Here is a 24,357-nt window from a genome sequence, read left to right as displayed (position 1 = left end):
TCATAAAGTTAGTCTTTTCTGCCCAAGGTAATGGTATTGTAGAATGTGCCTGAGAATTTTGTAGTATTGTATTTCTCCACACTAAAAGATTGTAAAATGCTAGATTACAAATAGTCCCATTAAATCAAATTCTCCTGTTTTTCTCAGAAGCACTGTCCTAATTTATGGAATACTTCTGACTATGTTGCAGTTACACATATCAACCCAAACAGGACAAATAATCTAGAGGTCATCTGCTGAACACTCAACAAGGAGCCCTCCCTGAGTTTGTTTTAGAAATGGAGTTTGAAACAGTTTGGCAATAAAAATGTTTTTGTAGTATTCTTGGAATTGCCTGGTATCAGTGAAAATATACTCAATTTATTTTCAAGTATTTAAGACCTTAATTTTACAAGAGCAAAACCAAAGGATGGAATAGTTAAAGGAAGAGTGAGGGATAGAGATTTTTTTTATTGTAGTACCTGTGAATTACATATTAGTTTGGAATAATGATAGCACAGTATGTCTCTGAATACAGTCTGGCCACACCCTTAGTATCCTAACCATGACCTCAAGAATATTTAGCTTTTTATATCATTGCAAAAACTCTTCACTGTGATTTAATTTATCTTATCATTAAAAAGGGGTGTAAAATCTCTCCTTAAAATCATGCCATAAGAACAAACTTTCTTTCAGGCTTCGAGAGCTTCCAGTACTGGCTAAAAGTAGAAATTGCAGAAGCATATGAAAATATTCAGATTGTGGTTAACGGATTGTGTTTTGTTTTGTATGATTATATTGTTATTGTACTGTGTATAATTGTGATACTTGATATACAGCTATTTTTCTAAATGTCGAGATGTGGCTACTAAATAACCCTAGAACTCCATTTCTTGGTTACTACAGTAAATGATTTTCAATGGAATAATGCAGTTTGGAGAGGAAACATAGCTGTTGCTCACAGTGTGCATTTTTGTTGGGACATTTCTCCTTCTGGGGTGTTTTCTTTTCTTTTACTTAGCTCTCTAACATAGCCGCAAAAAATTTGATATGTTTTCTTAAGTTGCTTGAGGAAAAAAAAATAAGAATCAATAGTATTTCATAATATTCTGTTCAAATCTTATGCATAATTTGTCAGTCCTGTATTGAGACGAGATCTGATATTCTTGTTTTATGGAGCAACTCTTCACTCAGGGTGCTTGCACAAAGACAGATCCACTCTTATACAGGTGCTTGCATAGTGCATATTGAAAATCACAACTCCAGCTATATGTCAAACTGTGGTAGCTTCACCAAAACCTCAGTTTTTGAAGTTGCTGGGCTTAGCAGACATGCATAATGCTACGTGTTTTCTACCCTTCATAAAATAATTAAAATATTTTGTTTAAAAAGCATTATATTGAATAATTGATTACTTCATTTGGTGGATCATTACAAAAAGCATCACTTAACATAAATTTACCAAAATGTCAATGTGTCATTCCTTCTGCCTTTGTTTATACCTGAAGACTACCAGACTTGTAACACTTTTCAAAACTCTTTCTGGCCATCTCCAGTTCCCCTTCCTTCTGTTTTTGACACAGTTCTCCCTGTTCAGCTGTATTCCTCCCCACTTCCCTGGTTTCCTTCTGCTCTCTATGCTTGTATTTTATTTTTCTTTAATAAACAGGTTTCCACTCTGTATGTCTCTTCTATTTACTCATTAATGCTTCAATTCACTATTTCAATTTTGAAAACTGTCTTTTAATCTGTGTAAAATAAATTAATTAATATAATTTATCTAGACTGATATGAGAGAGCTGTAACAGTTCAGCCTGGAGAGGAGAAGGCTCAGGAGGATCTTTCTAATATGTGTAAATACTTGAAGGGAGAGTGGAAAGAGAACAGAGCCAGGCTCTTTTCAGTGGTGCCCAGTAACAGGATGGCAATTGACACAAGTTAAAACACGGGAGATTCCTTCTAAACATCAGAAAACACTTTTTGGCTGTGAGGGTGACCAAGCACTGGCACAGGTTTGCTCAAAGACACTGTGGAGTCTCCTGCCTTGGAGATTTTAAAAAGCCACCTGGACACAGTCAGAGGCAAATGGCTCTGCGTGGTCCTGCTTGAGCAGGAGGGTTTAGACCAAATGATCTCCAGAGAGAGATCCATAACCTCTCTTTTTAAGCTCAAAGGCCCTTCCAACTTTGACCATTCTCTAATATGTATAGTTTGATTTCAAAATACAATTTGAAGTGGTAATAAATATCATGAGTTGTTATACTATCTGTCTTAAAGAGCAAGAATGTTGCCAGAGATAAAAAGTTTATGGATTTTTTATTAATTATATGCTTCTCGATTATAAATAGAAAGAGAAGTAATGCAACCTGTGCTTTGGTGCTCTGTAATTTAGAGCACCTGACCTTTTAGTACAGATGTGGACATTGCTTTACCAGGGAAGGGCAATTTTTATGACTAGATGACTGAAGAGAAGCTGTACATCTCACTAGAATATTGAGGACGATTGTAGAGAAAATTTCTGAAACCTGTGGAGCTCTATGGAAAAAAAAAATTAGTGAGAACTTACCTAAGATATAGTAATGCCAGCAAAATACCTGCAGTTTATTTGATGTAGCTGAAAGTAAAATATAGTTCTTTGCTATACTGCGTATGCTCTTACAACTGAGACAATAGCACCATTTTTGTCTTTTTTTACTATCCTGAAATACTTCCTCTGTTTTACAGTCACTCTGTCAATGTCTGTCTCTCTGCTACAATAATAATTAAAATCAATATAATAAGTGACTACAACCTAAAAAGATTCCATCTCCCTTGAAATGTCAATAGAGAAGCCTGAAATCCCTTAGCCACTTGGACTTTGATTTCTTAGTCACCCTGCATCTTGATCTTCTCAAAATAACATTTACAACTGCAGCTTGCAGTTTTGGTGGTTGAGACAAAGGGCACTGTGCTTAAAATTCTCTTTTCTAATGCTTATTAAACCCACCAACTTCTTCTGTGTATAGTTTCTTATGCAAAAAGCCAGATGATTTGGCTGCATTGTATTCCACTCCACATCTGCAACAAACTGTTACCATTTGCATTAGCACAATAATTGGCTGAATAACTTGCCTCAACACAGAATATTAACAGATGCCTTTCTCTTTTCTGACCCTGTTTAATCACAGTGAAAATAATTTTCTGTTTCCTTTCCCAAAGATGATAGACGTCTTACTTCAATGTGTTGTCGGATGTCATCAGCTTATAAGAGAGGGAGTCTTAACCAGTGATTTTATCAGAAATTAACATCTCCACATGCTTTCATGTTTTCTAACTACCATCCTGGCCTAGTCTTTCCAAATGATGATACTTGCAAGCCATATGCAAAAATATGCAATCATTTTCTATAGTTGTAAACCTTGGATAACCAAAATGCAGGCACTGTGTGCCTGATTTGTAAGGCATTTAAATTAGAGGTGGAGCGATGCACATATTTTTGGATGATATACTATGGAGATACAAGTTTTTCAGTGGAAGCATCTTGGTGGCTACATGATGCTGTAGGCATTGCAAAAGAAGTGGATTCATGTCTTATCGTGTCAGGAATGGACCTGATGTTCAGGACATAAGATGATATATACCCTCATTTTAGCATGAAAGCACTGTACCTCCACTCTTTTCTTTTACTCTCTATTATTCTCATCTCATACAGCAGTTCATATTTTCTGGTCTCTCATGTCTTAGGCAGTACATGTGAGACTTGCAGGTTCAATGCATGTGTTGTGCTTTTTCCCTTGATAAGCCTAAACTTCAGGCATTTTCAGTGTCATACAAAGTCTACTGTCCCTTTTGTGCAAAAGAATTTGGTCCTGATTTATTATCAGTTGAAAAATTAGGAGCCAAAATGTCATGATTGCATGGTCCTAACTACATTTGCAGCATGAAGTGGCAAAGAAGTTACTGAGTGGCAGAAGGTCAGGCTGAGGCTTTCACTTAAAAGGATTCTACCAGGACATACAAAAACCTGTTTCCAACTCCTTCTACAATAAGTGCCTCCATATGGCAATGGACATGCCAGGCATCATGCGTGGTGGAGAAGTTTCCTGTGAAAGGGAGTATATATTTTTGTCCTACTTTTATACTGTTACTGACTTGTTAGTTTTGGGCTACTGTTACAGTCGTGGTTTCGGTGGATGCTTGGTTGACCGAGAGCAACCACTTTCATGTTTTTGTATTCTGATGCCACCAGCTGACTATTGCAGCCCTTAACATTATGCACATAGGCTTTTAAGGATTTGTGAAATTTGAGGATCAGTGCATTGTTCAAGACTTATGGCCAGCATGGAATGAACAAAATTCTGCTAGCGATAGTAACTTATATCTGATCTGTTGTTTGAAAGCTCAGTTATGTTCCCAAGCAGTAATTCTTGCATGTAAGAAGAGAATAAATCAGTTCTTCAAAGATGACCAAAATTTCATTGCCAGATGAAATTTCAGAACAGAATCATTGATCAAAACAGTGTTTTTGAGAAATGATGAGATCAGACCAGTTAAGTTCTTCATTATGTAAATTATGGATTGACATTAATCCCATCTATTATAATTTTAAAAAAAGAAAAAGACACCAAGCTTCCCACTTGGTGACATACTGTATTGTTCAGTGTTAGTTTTAGCTTCTGTTCTTGGCCTATTCATAGATCTGCAGTCCATTACAGTGGCGCCTGTTAGAGCAAATACTGTGAAAGTTTTGCCAGCTTTTCTATGATAAACCATGTTTTCCAGGAATTCATACTTAATCATAAAAAATCCCTCACATTTGAGACTTGGCGTGGAAAGCCTAGATTCAGAAAGATTTCACTTGTATGTTTATCCAGATATGAAAAAAATAAATTAGTCATCTAATTTAGGTATTTCAAAATAATGTATTGTTTAAAGATCAGAGAATTGTATTTGTTGGAAACAAATAATATTATGATCACTTAATCTTAATAGACGCGTTTCCTGATGGTGAATAATTGCAATGTTGCTCTTACCTTACAGATCACTCTTAAATGTTTCTGTGTGTTTTGTCTGTTGGGTAGATCTGTAGTTTAAAATGGTCAAATTGTTTTCCATATTCTTGAAATACTCAAAGTCTAAGGTATTTTACTTTGAAAATCTGTGTATCAATGAAAATTTAACTGTATAAACAACTCTGTAACTGATGGTATGATGTTGATATTACACCCTAATGTGCATTTTAAAACTTATTTTTTCTAGATGACATGCTTATATTACTGGTGGGAGGATTTTTCTGTTTAGTTAATTACATGTAAATAAAATTAATGCAAGTTGCAGACATTCATCATGGAAATAGGAGTGAATTGACTTTGTTACTCTTAACTAGTTCTGCTAGAGACAAGCTATAACACTGGCACTTTCTAACTAATAATCCATATACCTATACAGATTTAAATTGCCTGCAATAGGCAAACCAGGGAGAAATGCTTATTCTGTAGTACAAACCTTTCTTTTCAACTGTGTGTTAGTGCTTTATGTTTCCTGTTGAAATCAGGTTTGAGGAAAGAACTATTATCTAAACTTTACACAGAAATGAACAACAACAGAAATCTCATGTTCAAAGCCTGTGTATGTGGAAATAAGTTTAAAGAAGAACAACTAGATAGTGTTGGGGAGTGAGTAATTATTCAGCTACACGGAAGGAGACTGGAAGATATTATACAAAACTGGAAGGAAAATAAATTCAGACAGGATTTTGAAAGGAATCTCCTGAAGTCAGTAAATGAGAAGAAAATGCTTCCAGTCTGAGTTAGAGAGAAGGAAACTGGCTATAATAGTGGTTTAATTGTCTCAGTAGAGAAAATAAACAGTTGAAAGGATACTTGTAACTAATTTGATAAGTATGTCACACGCTAAATGATCCAGTTGTCACCCATTATTAATCTTATAGAAGAGTTTAAATCAACATATGGAATAGATTGTGATTGAAGGTGCTGGCCAAGAAATGAGTATTTGCTAACATGATGAAATAATTAGCATTCAGTAGAGATCGACTCTACCTCAATGTGAGAAGCTGATAATCACTTAGGTCCAAATAATTAGTTCCTTCCAGCGCTCAAAGTGGTTATCAGTCAGTCCAAGTAGATAGTCAAAGTCATACATTTGTGTTAATTTTCTTCCAAGTAGCTGGTATAGTGCTCTGTTTCAGATTTAGGATGCAAATAATGTTGATAACACACTGATGTGTTGGTTGTTGCTAAGTGGTGCTTACACTACTGCAAGGACTTCTCAGCTTTTCATGCTGCTCTGCCAGCAAGGAGTCTGGGGAGCACAAGAAGCCAGGAAGGGGCACAGCTGGGACTGCTGGCCCCACCTGACCAAGGGGATATTCCAAACAGTATGGCATCATGCTGAACAACAAAACTGGGAGGAATTGGCCGGGGGCTGACAGCTGCTTCTCAAGGACTGGCTGGACAATTGCATTGTGCATCACTTGTTTAATATATTATTTTTTTTTTTTTTTATTGTTGCTATTGTTACTTCCCTGTCATATTAAAATTTATCACAACCCATGAATTTTACCGTTTTTCCAGTTCTCTCCCCCATCCCATTGAAGAGGAGTGAGTAGCTGTGCAGTGTTTAGCTGCCTGTTAAGTTAAACCACAACTTGCATGTCTGTTTTTAGTTCCATGTATTCCAGTCCAGGGGTTTATCACACATGTGTCTAAATCAGAACTGCAAAAACTGTTGAGCTTGAAAAGCAGCTGTAAATTTGAAGTTAGTCAAGTCTAAAGGGTTTAGGTAAATGTTTCACCATCTCTTGATTTGCAAAGATTGTACAAACAGGACAGTACCATTCTTGGGAGACACATTAGTTGGCACAAGAAACATGACAGGAAACTTGCTAGTGTTTTAGGGCAGTGTTCAAACCTGTTCTCTGACTCTGTTTATTTTTGTAGAAACATAAAATGGTTTGGATTGAGAGGGACCTTAATGATCATCTAGTTCCAACCCCCCTGTTGTGGGCAGGGATGCCACCCACTAGACCAGGTTACTCATTTTATTCCTAAGATGTAGCCCTTGCAGTTGGCCACCAGTTTAGCAAGGATTGTGGTTTGTGCTGCTAGTGTACTCCAGGGTGAGCTCTCTATGACTGACAGCCTCAATATCTACTGGCAGAAGTACCTCTGAGGTACAAGGAATTATTATCGTCAGGCATTCCTAAGCAAAAAAAAAAAGGTCTTGTACAATTTCAGTCTTTTGGCTAATACTGTCACAAAATAATGAAGGCAAGATCTCACATACATTAGAAGCTCACCCGAAGTAGCCATAAGAATGTGATGATGTGGAGCAGAAATAGCACATGCATTTATATTTTTCATATGGTTAATTAAACCCATAGAATCATTCTGTACATACTAAGATTTTATTGGTATTAGAATAAAGAATTTCTTTTTTTAAAAAAATGAAACTGATAATTACTTCTCTCTGTGCTTCTAATCAATGGTCTTTGATGTACATCTGTTTTTTAAGTACGTCTGTACTGTAACTTCCAGTCAGGAAAAGCCTTTTATGGCAAGTAGCCTTTAAGCTACATACTGTGTTTATGTCACATATTCTTTTCCCTTTTCTTCTTAAGAAAGTATCCACACATTTTTCTTCAACTTTCAGTTGAATTTTCAGTGAATATATACTTTAAAACATTTCGTGCAGGAAAAACTTTAGGTTTTGATTTAATTTTGACAGGTTGGTTGATGGAGGTTATAGTGCTGTCTTTCTTGCAGATGTACATCAGAATAAGAAGAGAACCTACTTTGTCCACTCTACATATATTATTAGACACCATGTTATATTGCCTCTCATATCATGTGGTCCAAGTGTGTATCCAGCTGCTGTGTATATGAAAGGGAAGACAGCCTGCTGTGATGCTGGGAGCATCTACAGTGCTGGGCTGCCGTAACAGAGATGCTTCAGACCATTCATTGATTCCTCTAGCAAATAGATCTCTCTTACCTCTGGGAGGGGGAAAAAAAAGCATTTTTTGTTGTTGTGTTCTTCAGATCAGTGCTAAATACAAGAAATACATGGTTTAAAATAAAATGTGTTTAAATACTGATGCACTCAGGCCTGAAATGCATAGTTACTATTTAGCATATTTAACCATGTGAGATAGCTCATGTGGATAAATTTATTGTCACAGGCTTATTTCAGTTTAGTGAGATAATTTTTGGATAAGCCTTTGTGGAGTTCTGCATGGCTGTTGTATGTGAAGCCAGCACTGCCCAGCTGTAGGTGCTCCTGCAGCTGTGCTGGAGGAAGGAACATGTGTGTGCTCATCATCCAGCCTGCACAGCTGGCCGGGTGGCCTCCAGCAGCGCGGGAGGCAGCTGAGCCTTCCTGCAGGCACGACACTGTGCTTCCTTGGATTGACAATTGTTAGTACAGCCTCTTCTGCCTGCAAAGCTGAGACTGGTAGTTGCTGGGTGGTGGGCACTGAGGAACAGCTTGGGCAAAAATGTCCCCAGCAGCTTCAGCTGGATTCAGAAAAATGGCATTCCCTATAATTGTACTAATACTGGTTTCATTCTGAAAATTCACTGCAGTTAGGTTTCTAATGGCTCTTCCAGACATACGTGTCTATTGTGAAGGTAAATAGCAGGTCTGGGCTCTATGGCACCCCCTGAGAGATCCCATTTTGCTTATTGCAGCTTCTGATATAAAAGATGTTAGAGGCATATGATTAAGTCCAGCACTGGTTGTTTTGTGGGGGTTTTTTTGTTTGTTTGTTTTTGTCATGTCATGCAGATAAGTTTAACCTAACAGAATTACTTTCAAAGTAAAATTTCTTTCTGTGAGACTAAGCCTGTACATTCATACATGGAAAGCTTTTGCGAAGCCCATTACTTTGGGATTAATATTTGCAACTGTAGAAGCGAAGCTAGCAGAAGCATCACAGACATCATAGCCAGGTCTACCTATAATATTTAAATGTGTTCAGACTTGGGACTTCTATAGACCTGTAGAGTTTTGTTTGTCTTCACCACAAAATAAAATTAAAGCATGTTCGGAGTGGATGTCTAGGAAAAAGTGGTGAAGGCCTTAAGATATTTCTGTAAGCATTGCTGTTTGTTTCAGTCAATTATATAAACATCTTTTAGAAGAAGAAATTATCTGAGAATAATGGTAAACAATACTGTAGCGTAGACCCAAAGAAAAGTCCGTGTTGCTTTGTAAAGCAAACACAATTGATTTTCATCAAGTTAAATGTAAAATTATTCTGGAAGATCAAAGAGTTATAGAACTAGGATTGTATACCTGCAGCATGAGGAATGGCATCTAAAAAGCAGTGTTTCTGAAAGAAATCACATGAGTCCACTACAATATATATAGAAAAATTTCAAATGCAATTCTTTGCTGTATAACTTTGATAATAATGAAAAAACACAAAAAATCAATTTCAAAACTGACATCCAGGCTGAGACCCACATTTTATAGAAAATACTGGAAAACTGAACAGATAGTTCAGTTGGAAACTGTGCAGGTACAAGTAAAAAAAATTTGTATGAGGACTACAAAATAAGCATTAAAGTGCACAAAGTCTGCTGTATGTGTAACTTCTCAGAAAGATGGTGAACAAATATTTATCTACAGGACAGGAAGAGAAAAGTCTGATGTAGGACAGAAAGGAATAATGAGAAATAATAGCTGCATAATAAAATTTCAATTGGGAATTGGACAGAAATTTCTGGTGGTGGAATGATTAACTCCTGGAACAATTACCAAAGGAATTGGTGGACTCTCCATCGCCTCTTGTCTTCAGATTTAGATTGAACACATTTCTCCAACAAGTCAGTAGCCTCAACAATGTATGACACTAATACTTGATTTCTCATGTTTATGTAAGAGATCTCACTAAGACAAGTAAGATAGAGGTTCTCTTGACTCCCATTCTCACTTGCAATCACTGCATCCTTTTAAGTTTTAAGCAATAAAGCAAGTTTTCAATTGTATTAATTGAAAGTGTAGACATTCTAAAAGAGATATACATTATTTAATTTTCCTAGCTAGGTATTTATTATTTAATCTATGGACTTTGAAAAGTTATACAGGTATGAGTTACTAGGTCCTCATAGGCAGTCTTGGGAAAATACTTCTTGGTTAGCCAGCAAGAAAACTGCTGTAATACATTTAGGGATAAAGCCGTATTACTTGGAACATCTTTTAAATCCTGACTGACCACAGATCAAAGACTGTGACTATCTCTACAGTAGTTCACTAAACTTGCTGGGATGTTACCTGGCCCTGCATTGAGTGGCACAGGTTGGTCCATATCCATATTGCTCAGCTCAGGGCTCCCATGCCAGGGACATGCCTGTGGGAGCAGCTCTGGCCTGTACTGCCTGTGGGAAGGACAGGGACTGCCCCAGGTCAAAACATGACAGGCAATTGAGGTACAGTGTCTGGAGGTGTTCTCTAACACTGTTTAATTTAGGTAATGCTGGTGTAGCATTACTCTGGAGAAGTCTGTGGCCATAGTGTGTGGAATGTATAGGTAAAGGGAAGTCCTAAAAGCTTATTTTAGATCATTAGTCTGATCAAATGTCTGAGTAGGGATAAGTGTACACTGTCTACACCAATGTAGTTACAGATAAACAGAGACTAACCTGACCAAATTTAGGTAGGCAGTGTGAATACCCTCTGTTTCAGGGCCTTGTCAAGTCTAAACCGAATGAGTATCAGTGAGCAGTGCAGGTGCAGCAGTTAGTCTGATACACTATATGAGCAGAATGAGGTAATAATTTTATATAATATTAGAAATAATACATTCTTATTAATTTTCAGTGGTTATTCTGTAGGAGTCTTCCTGCTGGATCATACTTCAGTTTGTTGTCAGGTGTTTAATTTAGCCTCTTTTCTTTCTGAACTTAAATAGGACTTACTGTGCAATACTTGAACTCAAGCAGAAGTGATAATAAAAATATTTTTGAGCTGTTTCATTAAAAAAAAAATGGGAAAAGAAAATAAAAGAAAAAGATCCTGGAACAAATTTATTCCTCAGTTCTTGACCAGAATCCCTAAAGGCAATTAAAAAAGGACTAATCCTTCACAACTAAATAGTATTGCACAAAAGCAAAAACAGCTCTAAAAAAAATTAACTTCTCAGTATCATCTCTCTCTGTAAGAAATCCTTAATTGAACAAAATGCAATTTCCAATATGAAATTAAATCCATAAATAAGTGTTGCTTCAGTAGAATTCATTTTTTATTCCCAATATGATGACATAAAAGTAAAATTAATTGAATGGACTAGGAAAAAGGAAGAAAAATAATCTGTTTTAAAATACTGGGCAGAAGGAGTTTTAAGTCAGATTAGTGTCCAGTCAAACCTAGAGAATTTCAAACCAATTAGTTCTTAGCTATAACTGTTGTCTGTAGAGTTAAAATATATTTACATATGTATGTGTACTCTTGAGAGTGTAGAAATATTCTCTTATTACTTTGAAATTTGCTTTATATTGCTCTGTGAAAGGAAGGAAAATAAAAAAAAACAACCAAAGCTTTTATTGGAAACATTTTGCTTGGCTTTGCTTGTGAAGTATCTGATCTGACATGATGTTGGCTAAGATAATGGTAGTGAATACCCTGCATGCAACTGATATTCATGTAGTTTGGATTCTGAGCTAAATTTGCATTAGACAAACATTTTGTCTGCAGCGGAGACTTACCTGTTTTCATACAACTGTGACTGAAATGGCAAAGGGAACCAAAACTTAAGCATCTATATTATCAGTATTCAGGTCTCCTATGAGAGTTTCCATCTCCCCTTAAGTTTGCTAGTTTTCCTCTTCCCCTCGTGTGCTTTCTCTTGCTTTCTTCTCTGAGCACGTGTGTGTGAATTTTTATGACTTCACTTTCTATATTCATTAGTGAATATGTGTACTTCTACAAACAAAAAATAATACTCTTTGAAATTATGGAAGTTAATACCTCACTGCCATCTACTGTCTACACTGGAAAACTGCACTGTGGAAATGCACTGCATTTCAGTTATGTAAGGTGACACTTTTCCCAGTGAATTTGCCCTAAAGTTGAGGAAAAATGCACTGAACTTTCAGTAGGCTGTGACATGTTAATTCCATTCTTTGTTAGGAATCAGTATTTCTTAAACAGATGAGAATGTCTCATGACACTCAATATTGTCCATAAGGAAAGAACATCAGATTTTGATATTGCTTAGTTAGTTTGTATTCAGGCCAGATTAAAAACCAGATGTGTACTTTGGGAGAAAAAGAATAGCTCACTTTGCTTATTCTTGTCCTAAATAGTAATACCTTTAATTTCTTCATGCATGTGTCAAAACAAAAAAAGCTAGCAAGATTAAGATACAAGAACTTGAGATATTTTGATGTTTCTTTTATTTAAAGAATTGGTCTTTAGATCTTTTAAATTAGCTTTCATCTCAGTAGCTGATGTCTGGTGTATGAAAATGCCAAGTATATGTAATATTAAATGTTGGCTGCGATTTACCTGAAGTTGTGAAATTATTAAGTTGAAAATCAACTATCAGGATTCTGAATGTCAGGAACTGAATAAAACATCACTCAGGTTAGCTTTGCACTTTGAGTGCTTTTGTAATGGTTTGTGTAGAAAAACAAGGTTTACTCGACAGAAATTTCTCTGATTTAATCAGGCAAGTTGACATCAAATAGACAAGAATGTACACAAAACATCAAACTGTGTGTTTGCATAAGAGAATTCTTTTTCTTAGATTATTATTAGTTTCAGTAGGCTGGGAATACACATTTATAGCATTAGCTATCAGTACTGCACCAAAAAGTTTAAAAGGAGACCAGTCAGCTTGCAAACTCAAGCACTTTAGAGTTGAAGAAATGTCTTCATTTGTTTCTTATCTATATCTGTCGTGATGAAGTCTGTAATTATGGTATGGGGGTTTATCCTATTTTTACTAAGTAATTGTTCTAAGACCTTATTTTCTCAACATTACTTAACTCTTACAAATGAAAAGAGAATAATGAAATAATTCGTGACTTACTGTGGTGTCCATTGTTACCAGGTTTCATGCTTCACAAATGTTAATTAATCTACCTTTACAAATTCTGGTCTTTGTGAATTTGAAATGGTGTTGCGGGCAGCTGATGTACTCTGTGTGATCATACCATCCCTTCTGGTGTCTTCAGAGGCAAATATGTGTTTGCAGGATTTTTTCAAATGACATCAGAAGTTCACCCAGGAAGATGAGAAACTTGCTTTCTGTCCCATCTCCTTGACCTTCTTACTTCTTTTCCAGTGTCCCCAACCAAGACCAAGTTTCACTCCCTTTCTGAAAAGGTATTTTACTTTGGTTGATTTCCTCTAAATCACATTCCTCCACACTGAGCACAGCCAATTTCAGCCTAAATGTTATGGTATTAAAAAAACCCACAACTGCAAACTAGGTTATGAAAACTGTCATGAATTTGGTAGCAGGTGACATTGGTAGAGATGCCCGTGGTGTGCATTTTGCAAATTTATTAAAGCTCTTCATGTCCTCTTCCTGTAGGCTACTTGTCAGTGTTGGTTTGTAAATCATGCTTTAGGAAAAGGATGCCTTTGTAAAAGTGAGGAATTTTTTTTTTCCATTGACTGTGTGTTTATAAGATTTCTTAACAATTTATGCATTTCTCTGGCAGTTTCAGTATCCAGAACTTTAACTGACTGAAAACCCTGGGAAATAAATTACCTCTAGGGAATAATTTCTGGACTGAATTCTTTGTTTGCTTGGTTGCTGGATTTTTTCAGTCAGTGTTTATGTGTAGTTTGCCGTGTGGTGCAAATGGGAAGTAAATGGCAAGGCATCTATGGGTCTGTGCCTGACAGACATCCTGCTAGAGAGGGCTCCTCCAGAAGCTTACATGAGGAGTGGCTGAGGGAGCTGGGATTGTGTAGGCTGGAGAAAAGGAGGCTCTGGGGAGACCTTATCGCTCTCTACAACTACCTAAAAGGAGGTTATAGCAGGGTGGGGGGTCAGCCTTTTCTCACAGACCACTAGTGACAGGATGACAGGACGTAACCTCAGGCTGTGCCAGGAGAGGTTCAGGTTGGACATCAGAAAGAATTTCTTTAAAGAAAGGGTTGTTAAGCATTGGAACAGGCTGCCCAGGGAAGTGGTAGAGTCACCATCCCTGGAAGTGTTCAAAAAATGACTGGATGTGGCACTTGGTGCCATGGTCTAGTTGACAAGGTGGTGATTGGTCAAAGGTTGGACCCAGTCTTTTCCAGCCTAAGTGATTCTGTGATTCTCTGATTCTGTGGCATGGTTTAGTGGTAAACATGGTGGTGGTGCTAGGTTGACGGTTGGACTTGATGATCTTAGAGGTATTTTATTTTCTAACTTTAATAATTCTGTAATCTGCCATCTTTCTCTTGAGTTATCTCTTTAACTGGTTAATCATTGAGTATTTCTATCATCTTTCCACTGCTGTCATTAGTTCTCTGATGTTACCATCCTTCAGTGATATGACTTAATAATAATTTTTCTAGCTTCCCACGTGGATGAAATGCTGCCATACATGAGGTCTGTGGGAGAGCAACAGCTATAGGAGCATGATGTACAGGTGTTTAGCTCCTAAAACAATGCATGAAAGGGAAGAAAAGATTAAAAAGTGTATTTAGCAGGGTCTGCTGTTGTCCCAAGACTTAGCTTCTACCAGTGAAAGCTCTGCATCTGAAAATCCAGAGAAGGGAAGCAGGCAGACACCTGTAAATCCCATTGATCAGTAATCATCAATAGAAGAGAAAAATGTTTTAAATAAAGAAGGGAGTATTAAACATTCTGATAGCTCCAATATAGTGATTTATATGTGAGACTGCTGAAAATGTTGGGGGGTATTACACTGTGAAATAAAACTGCAGATAGTTGTTTTGCTTTGGGTTTTTTTCCCCTTTTCACTGAATGTTTAAAATTTGCTGCCCCCATGTGGCTGTATACTGTGTTTTCTCTGCTGAAACTCCCAGTGAGTTTGTTAGAAGCACTGTTCGTATGGTGGTGCTTATACAACAAGTCAAGCACAATTCAGATACTGAACTGAAACTGGCTGGCTGAGTCAAGGATCTCAAACAATGTGGCTGGGAGTCCCTGTGAATACATTTGCTTCATTTTAATTCTGGAGAATCAGGAGTGCCCTGGATGTTAGGAATCTACTGCCCAAACTCTGTCCAGAGAAAGCTGCCTTTGCAGCTGTCAGAAGGTGATAAGGCTCCTTCTGAACCAGGTAGTGTGTATCCCAAATTGACCAGGTAGATCGTGAAGGAGTATGCAGTATTTCTAAGCGAGATAAATATAGGCATATAGTAACCGAAACAGTGCTCAGATATTCTGGCCTTTGTATGAATTATTTGTATTTACTCTCCTTGCTCCTAACACCAGTCGTTAAACAAATAAAAACTGCAGTCATAAAATTAAAATTGAAGATGAGGCCTTATCTGGAGACTTGTCCCTTGGAAAGGAGAAACAAGGTGCATGGCTCTCTGCCAGATGACAAGCAGGCAAGCATCATTCCACTAGGAAGGATGTAATGTCACTTAGAGTGGTGCTGGCTTTGGATCCCAGGCGGCTGCACTGGACTCTTTGCTCACTTGGGTACTGCTTCTGATCAGGAGGGGTTTATAGGCTGGCTGAATCAGACTTTATATCTCAGATATTCGTAGAACCATAGAATGGTTTGGGTTGGAAGGGACCTTAAAGAGCATCTAGTTCCACCCCCTCCACTGAGGGCAGGGCCACCTTCCACTAGACTGGGTTGCTCAAAGCCCCATCCAACCTGGCCTGGAACACTTCCAGGGATGGGGCCTCCACAGCTTCTCTGGGCAACCTGTTCCATTGTTTTCCCACCCTCACAGTAAAGCGTCTCTTCCTAATATCTAATCTAAACCGACACTCTTTCAGTTTAAAGTCATTTCCTCTTGCCCCATCAACATAGACCCTTGTAAAAAATTCCTCTCCAGCTCTCTTGTATTGTCACTTTCTGTTCTGTACAATAACATTATAGCCTGTTGTTGGTAGTGATAAAACCCCTCCAAAGAGGCAGTCCTTTTACTCTCCCTCCTCATTTGCTTCAGTCAGGAGCTACCTTCTGTGTGCAACAGCAGGTTCTGGACTAATCTGCTGCTGCTGCTAAAAAAATCCACTCCTTTTCAGCTGCCCAACAAAGCCAAGCATGGCAGAGCCCTGCTGCTTCCTATGGAGAGAAGGACTTGGGGTCAGGGCTCTTGCTTTAAGGAGCAGTGTGCATGGCAAGGGGTGGGGAAGGTTGTGCAAAGCTCAGATGTGGTTGTCCAACACCTAACTCATGACACCGAGCTGCCACCTGGTCCGGGGGATTGTCTCCGCCATCATCTGCCCTCTCCCCACTACCCTCCAGTCAGGGAACTGGGAGAGTTTGGGTCCTGGATCCTCTTAGAGGATCTACATTACATATCATAAGCATCGTGTCCCTCTAAAGAGATATGTAGTAAGATATTAAAAGATACTTCTGTTCATTGTACTTCTGGTGATAAAATAACTACTGTAATTGAAATGTGCATTTAATAAAAATTCTCATTCTTGGGGACTTCAGCAGCATACTTTGTTTGAACTCTCTAGTCTTTATAGTCGCTTTTTTCTTGCTAATCTCTTATCTGTGTTGCATTCTACTAACAGTATGGGAACTGATGGTTAGCCAAGAAATACCTTTTATATTCTGCTTTCTGATTTAAATGACATTTGGAATTTGGGGCTCAGCATCACCAAGTCATCTGGATTTTCTCCTGTGTGGTTTAATATTGCCCTGAAAATATTGAAACTTATTCTGTACAACAGGGCACTTTGAGATACAATGAGCGAACAAAGCGCTCCTCATAGGAGAACAAATTATCAGCTATCAGTGGCTCAGTGATGCTGCCTCTCCTTAGGTTGCTACTCCATGGCGCATGTTAAAGAAGGTAATTTGCCTTTCATGTGCCTTGGGACAAAAGTAGGTACAGGTACAATTGCTGCAGAGCAGCAGAAGCATTGTAATGTGCTTGTTGCACAATGACATGTCAAATCACTGAAATCTAGTCCAGTTCATTTCTGTTTTAAGGATATCATATGGGGAGTGGGCTGGCAATTTGACTTGATGTTTGTGTTGCAGGATCTACTTTCTAAGGCTTAGACAGAGATGCCACCTGTGTTGTGAGCCATTTTATCCTTGTATCTCAAAGTATTTTAGAGGAAAAATAATAGGGTCTTTCACTGCCTTAAACTTACTTACAGTAAACAATTAATCTCTAGAGGATGTCATAGAGAAACTAGATGAGACACTGACTTAAGTTTATATTTCTTTTACTAATTGGTCTGTATAATGGAAAACCTCAGAAAGTAAGATCACTGAGCAAACTGGGTAGCAAAACTCCAATAAAGCTCTGATTGATTCTTCCGGTCTTGTGAGAATTGACTGACCAGCAGAATTGGTCTCCATTTCCCCTCATCTTCTGCTTCCTTAATAAGTATTTTGAATATGTGGGTTAAAAAATTTAGAATATTGAAAGTGCAAGTTAGACGCTGTTGAACTATACATTCATCCAAGGTCTGATGCCTTACAATGTGCCAGCTAGTGGAATTCCATAAAAAATATAAATATATATATTTGTGAAAACTTCTATAGTTCGAATCGTCTTATTGTAATGCCACTTTGTGTCAAGTGTTCCTTGCCTCTGACCTCATTAGATGTGCCTCGTCATTAAGATAGAGTGTTACTAAAGAGTTTTAACTTAAAAGCTGCTTTGATTAATGCTTGGTCGGACTAAGGATTTATTGTGTAGGCTTAACTAGATTTAAAAATGGCAAAATGCCATAGTAACCTTAATGCCAGACTTTAATGAGAAGCAGAAGTAAACTCCAAGGACCTTTATGATTTTTAATATGGACTAAACTCCTGTGCTTATTACCTTAATGTCCTGTCCTATTTTATATACAAATATTCCAATAATTCCTATAGAATAGTACCCTAGTCAGTGTATTATGTATATATACATATATAGCTGAAGTATACAAGCCTATATTTTCAATGAATCATAAATTTTGATGATTTTAGAATGAGATTTATTCAGTGTTATTATGAAATAGAGAAAAACTCTTGTGACTGGTTTGAGTCTTTTAAATTAAGAAATAATATGAAAATAAGACAAAGCTGGATTGGCAAACGTTTGTTCCATTTAGCAGTGTACTGACAATGTAGATGAAAAATGTATTTTCACATTTTTATGTAACCTGCTAATTGAATTTCCTTTTACTGTCTTATTAAATTCGTTTGGTGCTCCTGAAAGTTTACAAAGTTGTCACTTCTAGAGTTTAATAACCTTATTTTTTTACCATTGATCACATATTTTAGTATATGATACTGCCAAGAAAACCCAGACCATTCTCACACCTGACGGCATTTGGCCATCTCCTTAAATCCTACTAGACTTGATAGGATTTAAGCATATACTGAAAAGGTAATGCATTGCCCAATGAGGACCTTTGTATCTGACATTTTTTTAGTCCATGATATCTTTGCTGAGATAACCGAAGGGCACTGATTTATTATTAGAGCTGAAGAGGAAAAGCTTTCCCATTCAAGAAGCTTGAGAACTTTTTTCCTGAATTGATCCTGATTTACTGAATTTGGTTATTTTTCAGTGAATTTCCAATAGTAAGAAGTATAAAGTGTAATTTTTGTTTCTGCACAGTAATATACTGTGAGAATTAGACACAGTGTACTAATAAGCAGTAACAACAGTTCTTCACAGAGGTGGTAATGTTTCTGCCAAAGCATGTTGGATGGCATCCAACCAAATACTTGGGCTGTAATGCCTAATTTCTCATTGAAATCACAGATATATTGGACATGACTTAAATAGGATTACTCACTCAAGCAAATTTACGCAAGGATCTAAGGCATATATCCAGTTTCCAGTGAGTTAGGAGTCTGCATACTCATTTGGCTCTGAGCCTTAGGCACTTGCATAACGTTGCTTGTGCGACCTGCCTTGCCAAAAACGAAACCTGCATCAACATGGTTACTCATACCAGCAAAATTGTGCCTGTGGACAAGTGATGACAGGGATCCTTTTTTATCACACTGAAAACTTGTGTTTTCACTGACATTGAAGCTCATTAACCAGCATTACCTTTGCAGTCCCTTTGTTGTTGGTTTTTTTTCTAATTTCTGTATTCTTTACTCAACTCATTGTTATGATTTGTTTTCTTTTTTTCAGGGAGAAGGCCAGCAAAAACAAAGGACAAAAAAAAGAAGAAAAAGAACTTGATGGAAAGGGCTCAGAAGCAGCACAGCATCTTTTTAGCGACAGATAAAACAAGCCAGTAAAGACTTAATTTTCTTTAATATATTTTTTTTTGCAAAGTGCACAAAAGCTGCTATATGCTCCTGCCCATGGATGCACTACAGTTCAGCTGCTTTGACAGTATTGGTGGCAAATAACTTGTGAAAATAAAGCCCACAAGCTTGTTTGTTTTATTTATATATTTTTTTATTTTATTTTTTCCTTTCATTTTTGACCTGAAGACTTCAAGGTCAGGAGCACACTGAGTTGAATCAGTGGAAGTGGTCCTGAAGTGCATCAGAGATAACGTTCTGAGTGCTTGGTCAACATGTTGACCAGGAAAGAAATCTACATAGCACCATTAGGCGGACTTGTGCATATTTAAATAAATAAAAAAAGGAAGTCTTGGAGGTGTAGGTACTGTTGCATTTATGGCCTTTGTTTCCTATATTTGTACATTTTAAGAGTAAATGAATATGACTTACCTACTTAGTGTTAATGTACATTGTTCTTAGCACCTGCTACATCAAAACAGTTGTATAATAAAACTGCTTTAAGACAACATGCCACAGGATTCACTGCTTAGACTTACAGAAGCACAGCAGACTCTATGTGTACATACTACTCTGTCTACATATAAATGAACATATTTACTGTACATCTATGCATCTTTCTGTATAATACTTTATACATGTTTAAAAGTATGTCCTGTTGGTTCTAGTAATATACTTTAATCCAGTAAATGTTTACTTTTTACTATGTTTTAAGTATCTTCTCATATTCCTCAAGAGTTACAAACTGGATTTTTTTTTCTCATTTGCAAAGGACACTCATTTACAAAACTACCTTGCACTGACCCTCGCCATGGAGTGTCAGTTCTGAAGTATACTTACCAGACTAGTCCACAAATCTTTTATGCTATTCTGTACTCCTATCTCAGCCCTCATGTATTTTGTCTCAGAAGAACAAGTGTAATGTTTTTAAGATGAGGCACAATGACGATAGATATTTTGAGTTTCAGGACAGAAATTATATGTAAAGTTCTTGGTATCTAAGATTGTATGTGTAGTTTGTTGGTTTTTTTCAAATATAATGCAGTGTTTTATTTCAGTTAGTCCTGATGCAGTCAGAAACAGAAAATAAATACCTGAATAGGGGACAAACAAAAGAAAAACTTACTTGAGGTCAAATTTAATCTGCAGCTGGTGTTTGCTTTGGGTTTTTTTTGGGGGATGGGGAGTGGAGACAATTTTCTCTGTAGGATGTTAAAATGGCTCAGGATGTGTAATTTGGTAATCTAGCATTATTGGGACTATCATTCAAGGAGATTTTTGGATACCTGCTGGGAAAAACTCACACTAAAATGGCTGTCATTTAAGATGTCTGAGAATAATTAGAGAAATTATTTCAGTTCTAGGACTAACACTTGTATATGACCTACACAAAAAATGAAAAAGCAAAACAGACCCCAGACCTTCACAAACCTCATTTTGACATATACTTTAGAAAAATCCCGCAAATACCAGTTTTTGTTTTATGGGCTATATGCTTTTCAAATAAACTAAGGAAATAAAGCATCTGTAAGCACAAATGTATCGGTATTTAGCTATGACAAGAGTTGCTACCAAAATGTGCAGTAGTTAGACACATATGAATGTTCCATAAACTGCTTGTGGACTTCCACTTAACTGTGAGATTTTCACTATATGTTCATATTTACCTAGAACACAATAATGTTATGGACAGTAAGATTGTTCTGATCCTGGGCTGCTATTTTGGACATAAAATGTTCACTTCAAAACAAAAAAATTAAAAGACAATAGGAACTGTAGCTACCTGTTTGCTTATTGGTTATCAAATTTGGCTCTAAGTGCAGTGAATGCCCTCATACAAGCCTTTCAATAGATGTTACAAATATTGTATTAGGCATGTCATGGAAAGAATGCTACAAAATACAATAAAATGATGTCACAAGCTTCTGAGTAAAATATTTATGGTCCTTTTTAATTCAAATAGTCTATTCCTTTGGAATTGTGTACACATAGAAGAATTGGAGAAGGTGTGTGGATGCAGATTTTCTCCAACTGGGGTAAAGAAAATATGAGGGTTTTCCAAACAACTATTTTGTTGATACTTAGGTTTGAAGAAACACCTAGTGTTAGATATACGTTGATTTCTGCTGTCCCAGTCACCTTCACATTCAGAGTTTCCTTGAGAGTGTAGATACAAGAAAGTCATCCCTAAGTAGCAGATGCCCTTCTGTCTAGTTCCTTTGTTGTCCTAGACATTCTGCCTTTGCATGGTGGACCTTATCGATGTATTCATAGCACTGGGGTTTTTGTGGGCTCATACTTCTTCTGAGGTTAGAACGGAGTGTCCCTTGGACATTAGGAAAAGGATTTTCACTGAAGAGGGTGTTTGGTCACAGGCTTCTCAGGGAAGTGGTCATGGCATGAAGCCTGTCAGAGTTCAAGCAGTGTCTGAACAATGCTTTTTTAGTAATATGGTTTAGTTTTAGGTAGTCCTGTGAGGAGCAGGGAGTTGGACTCAATGATCCTTATGTGTCTTTTCCATCTTGAGATACTCTGTGGTTCAATGAATCTATGACCTTGAGAGATCATCTAGTCCATATCTCTGCTTGAAACAGTGCTAACCTTGAAGTTATCTTCAAACAGATAGTGTTTCTTGATAAAGAAGATCAGGTTTAAAGCTGGATAACATTAAAACAGCCTGTGCCCACTCTGCCTCTTATTTTTTTTAACTTTTATCAGAAGCATGCTTGTAAAGATCTTAGTTCTTTTCTGGTAAGTGACTGTCCAGGTACAGATGTCACCTTTTTCCCCTTTCAGAGTTGTTACTGCTTTTTGAATCTGTTTCTCTCAAACAGCAGAGGGATTCACAGCAGTGGAACTTCTGCATTCACAAGGCTTTTATGCCCCTAGTTTAATGCTTAGCTATTGGAAGTCTATTTAAAACTACAAAAGATTCAAATCAGTAGGATAAAGGACTTATATATGCTGTAGTCATTGGTTTCAAAAAGGCGTTGCGTTGCTATGATGAGCAGAAAGTGCTTTTTCAAAAGTATACATGATTTTATATCTTATTCACCTGTCCCAGAAGAGACAATTTCATACTGCAGTGTGTATTTAGGATCTCTCTACTCTCAGTTTGACTTATATCTGCCTCTTTAAATTAAAAAAACAAACAAAAAAAGAAAAGAAAACCAACCCCAGGTGCAGATTTAGTGCAGTTATTTTGTGGCTGACTGGTCTTTATTGCACTTCAGCTGTTCTTGCCAGTGAGAAATTTTTGTTATATGTTTCTTTTCTTATTCCTGGGGGGGGGGGGGGGGGGGTAATGTTGCATTCCACATCACGGTAATGCAAACCTTCCATATTACAAATGTCAGTATAAGGAAATTGTTCTTCTCTTACATCTATATGCTCAATATGAAAGAAGAGTAAATACTTGTAGAATTTACATGATATGTCTCTGTTTATCAGTATGAGTTTTTGTTAGAGAAAAAAAATATATTTTCATCTGAGTCAGCTAAAACCAAAACAAAAATCAATTAGATACCACGCTAACTTTTCAATATTTTTAAGAAAATAAAAATATTTGTAAAATCTTGATTGAAAGCTTATAAAATGAGAAGATAGATCTTTCCCAGGCAGATTAAGATCAAATTCAGTGATTCAACTTTGTTATACTGATGAAATAGAATATAGAAAAAAAATAACTGGATATTACTGGCACAAGTGCCATGCTTTTTTAAGTGGGTAGTGCTACTAAAGGCTGATGCTACGACTTACCAGAAGGTATGAGTTTTTTTAATTCAAGCTGCACATCTCTCTCTCTTCACCAACAAAATGTATTTGTCTTTTGACACCAGTTCACTTTCACTTCCAGTGGTGTAAGCCAGCATGAATTCCAGTAAGCTCTAGACTGATGTTATTTTGGACTGAAACTAAGAAGAACAAAATGTACCCTTCTGAAAGTGTAACACACAAACCACTGTCGACTTTTTGTTTAGTTCTTTACTGAAAGCTCTGTGCTGAACCTGGCATAATTTCTTTAATGAGAAGGCTCTTTCCAGGTCTGAGGAAAGGACATTATCTTTAGGAAGTAGTATAGCAGCCTGATGTGCAGGAAAGGCAGGAGAAAGGCAGCCCACTGTTTGAAGTGCAGTTCCTCTGAGGAGTGAAAAACACTATAAGAAAAGTATGACTAGAGAGAGCATCTGAAATGAAACCAGCTTGTAACCCATTGCCTAACTCTTCTGGACTTCAACTGATTTTTTTTAATGCAAATTAGTTCTGTATATGTCTAATGAACATATGTCTTCAACCCCAGTGAAGCTGTATACTTACTTAAGCGGCCAGTAATACATCTCTGGTCGTGCCAGCTGCAGAACTGCTGCCCAGCCTCCTTGTTTTCAAATGTATCTTCAGTGACACTCATGTAATCCTGATGATTTTAACTGGACAATGCTGTTGAAACTAACTAACAGTTCATAAACCACAAATGGACAGACACTGAAAATAGGGCCATTTTGGTTTTCCCTGTCACTTTTCAAAATAGAAATTCAGCTCAAGAAAGCAAACAGTGGCAGTTAGAAGATATATCTTGGCTTGCAACTATTTCTTAGCTTCTCCTTAAAATTTAAGGGGGCTTTATGAGAAAGATAAGAGTTAGGAGGGTTTTGTTGGTTTTGGATTTGGTTTTGGTTTTGGATTTGGTTTTGTTTTTTTTCCCTGAAGCGTCTTTTTTTATCAGATACTTCAGTGAGAGATTGCATTTGCTTTCTGAGTGGACTTGGTTGCCATTTATAGAAACTAAGGCCCATAACTGCAAGGGGGCTCCTAATCCTAATCTAAGTACATGAAAAATCTCCGGGGCAGGAATGCAGCCACGGAATTTCTCCTGTCGTGGTTTTGTACTCTCCTTTTATCCTCATTCCTTGTTATGCTGTAGCGTGGCTTCAGCAGGAGCAGTGAACAGTATTTCTACCATAAATGTCTTCTAGTCTGCATTTTCTCTTGGCTAGGGCATGTG

The 24,357-nt window shown here is 37.1% G+C and overlaps 1 protein-coding gene across 3 annotated transcripts in view; it reads left to right on the top strand.

Moving 5' to 3' along the window:
* RSPO2 (R-spondin 2) overlaps positions 1-21,103 on the top strand; it is a 103,800-nt gene extending 82,697 nt beyond the window's left edge. For all 3 annotated transcript variants that reach the window (XM_027657199.1, XM_027657200.1, XM_027657198.1), the window contains one exon: positions 19,237-21,103. In XM_027657199.1, coding sequence (XP_027513000.1) covers positions 19,237-19,346 — 110 coding nt within the window. In that variant the 3' untranslated portion in view covers positions 19,347-21,103. The remainder of the gene's footprint in view (positions 1-19,236) is intronic.
* Positions 21,104-24,357: the final 3,254 nt, after the last annotated feature.

The sequence above is a fragment of the Corapipo altera genome, unplaced genomic scaffold, assembly GCF_003945725.1.
Source record: "Corapipo altera isolate COAL_440 unplaced genomic scaffold, ASM394572v1 52b, whole genome shotgun sequence".
Classification (NCBI taxonomy): Eukaryota; Metazoa; Chordata; class Aves; order Passeriformes; family Pipridae; genus Corapipo; species Corapipo altera.
The sequence above is the reverse complement of the archived record's forward strand: the minus strand, read 5'-3'. Positions and strand labels throughout refer to the sequence as shown.